Genomic DNA, 10,321 nt, shown 5'->3' with positions numbered 1-10,321 from the left:
AAAAAAAAAAAAAGAAAATTAGAAAATAAAAAAAAGTAGACAGAGAACAGAAATCACCCAGACGTCTGCCAGCTATGGCTATTAATATTGGATCTATCCCTCCAAATTTTTGAAGGCACATATAAACATTTGAAAACAAATCTGTCTCTCTATCCTATCTTTATAAAGAAATTATTATATTGGGTGGTGCCTGTGGCTCAGTGAGTAGGGCGCTGGCCCCATATACTGAGGGTGGCAGGTTCAAAACTGGCCCCGGGCAAATTGGAACAAAAAAAAAATAGCTAGGTGTTGTGGCAGGCGCCTGTAGTCCCAGCTACTTGGGAGGCTGAGGCAAGAGAATTGCCTAAGCCCAGAAGTTGGAGGTTGCTGTGAGCTGTGATGCCACAGCACTCTACCAGGGGCAATAAAATGAGACTCTGTCAAAAAAAAAAATTATTATATTTCCTTAATAGCTACATAACATTTCCAAAGCAAGGCAAACTATGACCTATCCATTTACTGCATTTTGCAGATCGAGGTGCCAGAAGTTGCTGTGGAGGGTTGGAGGGGCCCACCACTTCCGGCACACAATGGTAGCAGGATGGTGTCAGCCCACGCTAGGCACTAAATGCCCAGGAAAAACAAAAACTGTGAAAGGACCTATGGGCTGAGAAAGGCAGAAACAAGTGCATGTCCCCTGTGGGAATGAGGCCACACCAGGGTGTTCAAACACTTTCCACAGCACAAAGCAGATGAAAACCTCCAGAGTAATAGCAGCGACCACGGTCAAAACCTCGAGGGAAGCCCCAAGTCCTAGGAAGCACAGAAATGAGCATAAGACACACACGACATGTTGTGGGTCTCCTGAGTTCAGCCAGCCAAGGGGCCTTCCACACCCACTGTTTCCTTTCTCCCCTCCTCAGGGCGGCGAGGTGGTGCCCTTCCGCAGGTCTGCCTGGCCCCAGGCAGGGTGCTGGTGTGTCTGTGGAGCTCTATCAGTGACCAGCACAGAGAGCCTCTCACCTGCCTTCTTCCTGCTGGCTGCTTTTCTGCAGGCTGTCTCATTTTCAGCTGCTTCTTCCTGAGGGAGGTGACTGTCACCCACTTTTGTCTTTTGTTCCTCCACTGTTTCTTCAGGTACAAAGGGAGACTGGTCTACAATGGCTTCAAAAACACCCCTTGCGATAGTCTGCACCAATGTCTGGCTGAGGACAGAAGCACAGCAGACAGAGCACGATGAGAAGAGTTGCTCTGATCTTATTCGATGGGCACAGAGGGAAGCCCCACACATTGCACTTTGGTCTGCCTGGTACCTGGGGCCCTCAACTGCCAGCAGGTGTCATGTCCCTGACAACACTCTGCTGCCAACCACTGCTTGGAAGAACTGCCATGTGCCACCTGGCAGAGGACAATGGACACAACTCCGTGTGGGAGGACGTTCTTGGAATGACTGAGTGAAGAAGCCCCAGAGTTGTAAGCCCCAAATTACAGTCTGAGCTTCTAACATTTTGCTGATGGGAATCAAAACTCTGATTGTTTTTGTCTTTGGACAGTCACCCTGAGAGCCTGCGTTGTGCTTCACAGCAGGAACACCCCCACCCCGGGGCAGCAGGGAGACCCCCGGGTGAACAACTTACTCCTTAGTTTTGGCAGCAATTTTGCAGAATGGATCAATAAACTTGAGATTCTGATCTGCTAAAAGCTGTAATTGAGAAATAAAATGAGAAGAAAATGAGAAGAAAGATCTTTTTCTCTTTGACATGTCCTTGAAAAAGGCATCATTTGCATTTATCAAATAAGTTGATCCAGATAAGTAATGTTTGTCTTACAGCCTGAAAGTACCCACAGGGGTGTCATAGAAGCCTGGAGCCAGGCTCAAGGTCAGGATCATCCTCCGGCCACTCAGTATGTTAGTGCAATAACAGAAGAAAGCCACCCAGTGCTATCAGCACTCTCCTATCCACCCTGCTCAGAGAACACACCCCCTACACCCTCATGTGCTCATTTCTCCGTATCATGGAATTCTTTATGGGACTCTGTAGGCTGCTACGCAAATCCTCAGTTCATACAGGTCTGTTTACAGGTTCCACCAGTAACTTAGGGCATGTCCCAAAAGGTGTGAAGCAATTTATGCCACTACTATCCCTGGTGACTTGGAGCGGCAGCATCTCCCCAGCTGCCCCTGCTGCTCACCTCCTTCCCCCCGACTTTGGAGAGCTCGTCCAGATAAATATCAATGAAGTGGAACCTCACTGCATTAGGAGACTGGCTCTCAGGACAGAGGATCTCCTTCATCAAGACGTCTAGGAAAAGCTTGATTCGGCTGAAGAAAAAAACACATGTGGTTCTTACAGTACGTTCAGAGAAAACAAAAACGTTCAGCCCAGTGCTGGCACTGCATCAACGTCAATGCCAGGCTAAAACAACAGCTTTAGAAGGGAAAAAAAAACACCACTTAAATCAGAGTGACATGCTGCCCCATCTGCTAACTCCTCCTGTATGTTCCTCTCCCGGGTTTTGGTCCCCACAGTGCTTGACAGAGCAGGGGTAAAGTGCAGGGCACTCCTGTTTGTGAGTAACTAAAAAGCTTGGGAAATATACTAGTGCCATCTAAGATGCAAGGCTGCCAAATGTTAATTCAAGTACTGGACCAACCTTTCTTCCCAGCCATCTCGCTTCAGAACTTCAAAGGACTGCCTCAGGACTAGACGGATCAGCTAAGGCCAGACAATATTGGTTACAAAAAGGAAGGGAAGAAAAATTAATCAGCTTAGCAGAAAGAGATCAAGGGAACTGGTATAGTTTGGTCCCCAAAGCTGGTAAACTTTTGATCCCCAAAGTGAAAAAATAACCACAATTAACTTCTAGGTCCCTGCTCATGCCAACAGCTGGAAAAGCCCAAGCAGACACACCCGCCCCCGGACCCCGGCAGTCAAGCACAGTGAGCACCGTCTCCTCCATCAGACTAAGCCTGGAGCCTGTTTGGCTTCACAAGTAAACCTTTCTACTCCATCTATGTCACCCTCAGTAGAGTGATGATAGAGCTATAGTATCACAGCTCACAGCAACCTCGAAGTCTTGGGCTTAAGTGATTCTCTTGCTTCAGCCTTCCAAGTAGCTGGGACTACAGGAGTCTGCCACAACACCTGGCTATTTTTTTGTTGCAGTTGTCGTTGATTTAGCTGTCCCAGGCTGGGTTTGAACCTACCAGCCTTGGTGTAAGTGGCCCGCCCCCTAACCACTGAGCAATGGGCGCCACCCACTTTCCACTCTTTTTAAGATGAAGAACATTCTTTTCTTTCTTTTTTTTGGAGATAGTTTATTATGTTGCCCTGGGTAGAGTGCCGTAGCGTCACAGCTCACAGCAACCTCAAACTCTTGGGCTTAAGGGATTCTCTTGCCTCAGCCTCCCAAGTAGCTGGAACTACAGGTGCCTGCCACAACGCCCAGCTATTTTTTTGTTGTAGCTGCTATTGTTTGGCAAGCCTGGGCTGGATTTGAACCAGCCATCCCTGGTGCATGTGGCTGGCACCCTAGCTGCTGAGCTATAGGCACTTGAGTCAGAACATTCTTTTCTTCACATGAGCTTTTGCAGTCAATGTGGATGAAGCTGCAGATCTTACCATATAGTATTTGTCCAGGCGCAGCCTGTCTATCCCCTTCCACTCTCGATTCATGGTTTGCCAAAAGGTCTGAATGAACAGGTGCTCTGTAGTGAACAAAAGGCTCTGAATGCTTGGGTTCCATGTTAATATCTTACCACACAGCAAAAAAACAGTAAAGGGAAACAGATTTGTATTATTCATTATCTATTTTTTCCAAGAATTCTTGGGCAGCCAGAACATTTGGCCAATAAGCAAATATGCTCAATAATTTTTTTTTTTGAGACAGAGTCTCACTATGTTGCCTTCAGTAGAGTGTTGTGGCGTCACAGCTCACAGTAACCTCAAACTCTTAGGCTTAAGCGATTTTCTTGCCTTAGCCTCTCAATAGCTGGGACTACCGGCTCCTGCCACAACGCCCAGCTGTTTTTTTTTTTCTTTGTTGTTGTTTTTGCAGTTGTCATTGTTGTTTAGTTGGCCCGGCTGGGCTCAAACCTGCTGGCCTCAGTGTAGTGGCTGGCACCATAGCCACCGTGCTATGCGAGCCATATGCTCAACAGTGTATTTTACATTTAAATAAAACCACTTTTTTTTTCTTTTTGCAGGTTTTGGCCAGGGCTGGGTTTGAACCCACCACCTTTGGCATATGGGGCTGGTGCCCTACTCCTTTGAGCCACAGGTGCTGCCCCCAAATAAAACCACATTTTTATAAGACAGGAAGGCTGTTAATATCTTACTGCTTGATCAGAATGCTTTCTGGGGCACTTTTCTTTATCCATTGCAAGGCCATTTTCTGTTAGAATTGAAATGCCCTGATCCCCTTCTATGGGTCCTTCCTCCATATGTTGATTTCTTTTTGGCTTAGTTCTTTCTGCACCATTCTTTCTTGTCATGTGCAAATCCATACTACATAAGTAGAATTTTGTTCACTATGAGTCAGTAAATATTCAGAGAACCACTGGGGGGTACTAAAGTCATGAGGATGGTTTTGTTCTGAGAAGTGCTAGGTAGAATAAACTTTTTTCTTCCTCTGCAAGTAGTCAAAGCCGGACTCAGAAATGTCTTAATTTCTCCTGTTGCCTTTTCTTCCTGGTGAAGAGTTACTTGATAGTTTACTGCCAGTGACAGCCCTACCCTGGAGGAGCATAAAACTGGCATCCAGAGGTTACTGAACATGCTGGCACCTGGATAGCTGGCCTCTGAAAGTGTTCCAGTAACTCTGAGTTTGGAGATTTTGGAGGATAGCTACTTTTACACTTGATTTTGGCCAAAAGGCTGAGAAGTGATATGCTATTTCTAAAAACATTTTTTTGGGACTCTTTGAGATGGCAACTATGATTTCCAAAAGACACCTCTGTCACCCTCTTACCAAGTCAATATTCAAGTTTTCAAAAACAGGAACAGCTAGTTGCCTGGTGCCCACACAGTATTAGTACTAGTGTCTCAGAAACTGAAACTTAAAAGGCAGGAGAAGAGAGAACACTGATGAGATTTCCTAGGCAAGCAAGCAAGTCTGACAAGCACGGACGCTTTCAAAGTCTCAGGAACAGCAGCACTTACGAGCCTCTGAGTTGTTAACCACGTGGACGAGTTGGGCAATCGTGTTCGCTAGCTCCTCCTGCAAAGGGAGCGGGGGTTGGGGAAGAGCACAGGGTTATTATGTGGTGACACTGGGCTCGTGTCTCCTGCTGTCTCTGTGGGTCTTGTTCTCAGGGTCACTTCCACCAATAAGCACATACTTGTTTGTATATCTGAATTTTACCAAATGTAAAACCCCCAATTTTAGTGGATTATCATGCTAACTTGATGTCCATGAGAACTGTTTTAGCTGCATCTTTAAGAAAGCATCTCTTGGCTGGACACAGTGGCCCAAGCCTGTCATCCTAGCACTTTGGGAGGCCAAGATGGGAGGATCACTTGAGTTCAGAAGTTTGAGACCAGACTGGGGGAGAATAAGACCCCGACTCTACTAAAAATAGAAAAGCTAGTCTGGTGTTGTGGTGGACACCTGTAGTCTCATGTACTTGGAGGCTGAGGCAAGAGGATCGCTTGAGCCCAAGAGTTTGAGGTTGTTGTGAGCTATGGTACCATGGCACTCTACCCAGGGTGACTCAAAAAAAGAAAAAAAAAAGCATCTCTTGTAATTGGTTCAAATGAACTACAAAAGAGACAAACTAGTTGTCAGTTCTAGGCTCTAAAACTGTAACTTCAATTGGGATTCTCCCATAATCCCTGAAATTGCATGAAACACGAAGGGCAGCGGGGTTGACACCAATGGTCACACGTTAGGACACCCCACAGAATTGGAATGTCCCCTCTGCCTGGCTTGGTCAGAGACAGGGTGGACTGCAAAGGCCAAACCCCCTTCTGGGTTGTCCCTCCTCAGAGTAGCAAGGCTGCTGGGCGTGGCAGCTGGCTCCCGAGGAGGGAGCTGCACCTGCAGCGTCATAGGGAAAGGATGCTCCTCACCAGTCTCTGTTACACCTCCCCTGGCCTGTTTCCCTCATCTTGAAAATGAGGTTCCTGTTCATCAACTTTCTTCTTCCACTAAAGCTGATATATGGAATGGAATTTAATAATATTTTGCCTTGAAATCCTACTCAAAATATGCTCAGTAGATAAAAACTAATAAATCAGAACAAGTTATCATGTCTTGGGAGGATCCAGACTGCAGAGTAATGCCTTGAAAACTGAGATGTGCCCAGGAGATTCTGTATGCCTCAGAGGCCTGTGGCGGTGTCACCTCAAGGATTATTCCAGTCAAAGCAGATCATCTGCTCTCACACAGCCCAAATAAGCTTTTAACAAGGGAGAGTCGCTATTTTAGCCTTAGTTTTGGTGGTGGTGCTCAGCACACCCAGCAGAGATGGAGAACCCCATGTGCTAAGAAGCTGCGAAGTTTGAATTAGCTCCAAGTGTGAAAGATGTCATCTGCTTTGTGCAGAACCAGAAGCCCAGGGAGGTGGCTGCCTTGTCCCGTGTCACAGATGCCAACATTAGCACTCTTGCCATGGCACTTCTGACCACGGATGAAACACAAGCTTTAAAATGAGTAATGTAAAACCTACCATGGAACCTATAAAATTGTGATAGAAATAATAAATGTGCACACTCTTCCTTTTATTTGAAAAGATAAAATGAGTGCTTTGACACTGCAGTCCTTTCTGTATGGACAAAAGGTGAAAGAAACGACTCCCGGAAGCACTGATTTTCAATATGTTTAAATGTATTAGCGATTAAGTCTCTCTTATCTACCTATCAGCTACAAAAACCCAGGAACAGGACAAAGGGAACTGCGTGTTACCTGCAGAAGGGGTTCATCTTGCACCCACATGCAATGGAAGAGCCCTTTCCATATCTTTAGGAGTTCTTCTTGACTGAAACCTCCTAGAGAGCAAAAGAGCACAAAAATCTTATTTTAGAATCTAAGTAGTTCTTTCAAAGTTCAGAACTGGTGAAAAAATACCATATACGTGGCCAGACAATTAAGTTCGGGAACTCATTGCACAAACATGTAACATACTTCATGGCTCAGTATCACCCCTCCCTTTGGGAAGTTAGCAGGGACGCCAGTGCCCACCCCACCCTTGAAAGTACCTTTTCTAGGATGAGTTTGCAAACCTAATTGTTCAACTTTATACATCTTAATTCTCTTTCATCTGTAGATGTCTTTTTAAAAATTTGAAGTATATGCTTCCTTATCATTATAACTTCCCAGGGGAGGGCAGTGGGGGGTGTGGCCCCATCATCTGAGCAACAAGAGGAAGCAAATGTCATCACAACAAAAAATTAACGAATGAAGCAGCCATTTACAGTTCCCCTCAAGCACCCTCCTTGTTTAAAACTCATCTCTCGTACACAGTAATGTTTTCACTGGTCTCGGGAAATAAAACCGCGAATGCTACAAAAGATGCTGAATCTGCTCAGAGACTGGAAGTCGGCCAGGCTGAGGCCTGGGGATCTCTGGATATGTCAAAGACCAAGGAAAGCCCCTGGGAAAACTGATACAGCTAAGAAATAACTCCGCAAAAACGACCCTTTCAAGGATCCCAGAATGTGGTAAAAAGTGGTTGCCATTTACTGGGCCGACTGTGGTCTGCAGTGAGCAGACGACTGGGGCTGGCCTTGCTCTAACTCTGCTGCACCAGGGCTCTGCCTCTGCCTCTGCCAGCTGCAATGAGGCCACCAGTCTCACTCAGCCTGGTCTCTTGGATGCTGCAGGTGTCAATTAATACTTGTTGAGTGACATTAAGGAATTACAAAGTGATAAGGCAAGGACACACTCTTGGAGTTTCCAAACCTACAGACCATGCAGTCAGAAAGCCAACCGAGCCTGCATGGCTTGATGCGTGGCACATCTGGGCTTTACTCATGTCTTATTAGGAGGTACCAGGAGAAATCTTCTGGAGCAGCAAAAGAGCATAAACTACATGAATGCAAACGATATTTGGAATTGGTATGAGCTCAAGTCCAAATGATCAAAAAGCTACAAAAGATCCCTTTTGTGGGACTGAAGTTTATTTAGTGTATTCAGAGTACGATCACCCTGGTTTACAGACGCTGCTTTCCAAGTTACTAAAGGCTTTTCTCATATCAATAATTTTATAAAGGTACATTTTGATTCTCTTTGATAGTTTTCCATTTAAAAATAAGAATCAGAAACTATAGCAATACTGGTTTGTTAAAGCACATTTCCTTTAGGAGTTGCACACGGATTGGTTTTCCTCCCAGCTTGTTACAAGCACGGCACACCTGGGATCTTCCCATTGATAGTGTAAGTACAGTATGAGTGATAAACTCCACCAGAGCCAGCCAGCTGCAGTTGGGACTGCAGGAACTTGTTTTGTCTCAGTGACCTCCACATAGCTCTACTTGTGTTCAATGACTGCATATATCCCTATGGTATTAGAGGATCTGGGCAAGGATCATCAATGGCTGCTGTAATGTTAGATGAAGAGATACAGAGAAACTTGGAAATGGAAGGGTCAGACCAACAATACCCAAACCCACACCCGGTTACTCCTTAGTGTGCACAGACAATTGTTCACGGGATACTTAGATAACACAAGGGGAAGAACCCAGCACCAACCTGTTCAGTAAGTGCTCCTATAAAAACAAAGGTAAAAAACCTCTAAATTTTATGAAAAAAAAATTGTATGAAATCTATCAATGCTAGTTAAAAGGAAATACAGAGGACAGAAGAACATGTTAAATGAGACAGCGGGATACAGTCAGCAAACCCTAAAGGTGTGCAACTCTTAAGGATAAATCTCCATACCTGAAGAACGGCATGGAAAAAATGGGTAAGAAACTCTTAGAATTTACGAGAGCCTTAGCAAACACGTCAGCCAAATTCAAAAAGTGCGTCTTGTTTGGATTCTGATTTGTCATAAAAGACATTTATGAGACCATGAGAAAAAATAACATATTTTGTCCTAGGAAGGATTTTTTTAAAGGTGTAATAATTGCATAATAATCTATTTTAAAAGAGAAGTTGGCTCAGCACCCATAGCATAGTGGGTTATGGCGTCAGCCACATACGCTGAGGCTGGCGAGTTAGAACCAGCCCAGGTCAGCTAAACAATGACAACTGCAACAAAAAATAGCCGGGCCTTGTGGCAGGTGCCTGTACTCCCAGCTACTTGGGAGACTGAGGCAAGAGAATCACTTAAGCTCAGGAGTTTGAGGTTGCTGTGAGGTGTGATGCCACAGCACTCTACTGAGGAGCTACAAAGTGAGACTCTGTCTCAAATAAATAAATAAATAAAAATAAAAGAAGAGAAGTCTACTTAAGGCTTTTGGATGTGGCTCCAGGCCAGGGTACTCAAATTTGGCTCACAATAGACCACTTGAAGTTTTTTAAAAAAAAATCCTTATCTTTCAGAGATGCCTGTAGCTCAGTGAGTAGGGCACCGGCCATATACATCGAACCTGGTCCGTTTGAGCCCTGCTGAGGCCTGCTAAAACAACAACAACTGCAACCAAAAAATAGCTGGGCATTGTGGCAGGTGCAGTAGTCCCAGCTATTCGAGAGGCTGAGGCAAGAGAATCACTTAAGCTCAAGAGTTTGAGCTTGCTGTGAGCTGTGATGCCATAGCACTCTATCCAGGGCGACATAGTGAGACTCTGTCTCAAAAAAAAAAAAAGAAAAAGAAAGAAAGAAATATTCTGTAATAAAAAGAAGAAAAAGAGTGTAGATTACTAAAGTGACACCATACTGTTATTGTCTTTGGTTTTAAAAAAGAAAACCTCTTCATAATTATGTAACTAGAAAAGCATGAACATTAATCAACTTAAAAGCAAAAAGAGGATTTAAAGGATACAGATTACTGAGGTCAGGTACCGGGCATTCCCTGTTCTGGACAAGTAGCTGTTGTTCCCTGCAATCCTTTCCACCTCCAGCAGGGCAGGGAGGGAAGCTGTGGCTTTGGGTGGGGCTCACCTCACTCCAAGGGCAGAATCTGGGCTTTGACCAAATCAGCAGGAATTCCCTTGGCCGCTGTGAGGCTCAGGCTTTAGGAATTCTCCCCTTTTCTACTGAGGAGAGCGCCTGTTTGTTCCGGCGCTCTGCCACCTCAGCACACAAGGGAGCCGATGTGAGAATGGAGACATTCTCTAGTCTGCAGTGCAGCCAGCAGCAGAACTCTGCACAAAGCTGTGCTTTACTTCCAGCCTCCTAAACTAGTGTGGCATGGATGTTTTGTCGAGTTGCAACTGAAAAAGAGTCCTAACTACTATAA

At 45.1% G+C, this 10,321-nt stretch overlaps 1 protein-coding gene across 2 annotated transcripts in view; it reads right to left on the bottom strand.

The window, feature by feature from the left end:
* Positions 1-10,321, bottom strand: part of RRP1B (ribosomal RNA processing 1B) — a 29,190-nt gene that overhangs the window by 13,410 nt on the left and 5,459 nt on the right. For both annotated transcript variants that reach the window (XM_003798079.3, XM_012810338.2), the window contains exons 2-8: positions 6,886-6,968; positions 5,142-5,199; positions 3,603-3,688; positions 2,635-2,696; positions 2,173-2,302; positions 1,617-1,681; positions 1,003-1,184 (exon numbers count right to left, since the gene is read on the bottom strand). In XM_003798079.3, coding sequence (XP_003798127.1) covers positions 1,003-1,184; positions 1,617-1,681; positions 2,173-2,302; positions 2,635-2,696; positions 3,603-3,688; positions 5,142-5,199; positions 6,886-6,968 — 666 coding nt within the window. The remainder of the gene's footprint in view (positions 1-1,002; positions 1,185-1,616; positions 1,682-2,172; positions 2,303-2,634; positions 2,697-3,602; positions 3,689-5,141; positions 5,200-6,885; positions 6,969-10,321) is intronic.

This window comes from Otolemur garnettii, unplaced genomic scaffold, assembly GCF_000181295.1.
Source record: "Otolemur garnettii isolate 467f Iridium unplaced genomic scaffold, OtoGar3 scaffold00128, whole genome shotgun sequence".
NCBI lineage: Eukaryota > Metazoa > Chordata > Mammalia > Primates > Galagidae > Otolemur > Otolemur garnettii.
The sequence above is the reverse complement of the archived record's forward strand: the minus strand, read 5'-3'. Positions and strand labels throughout refer to the sequence as shown.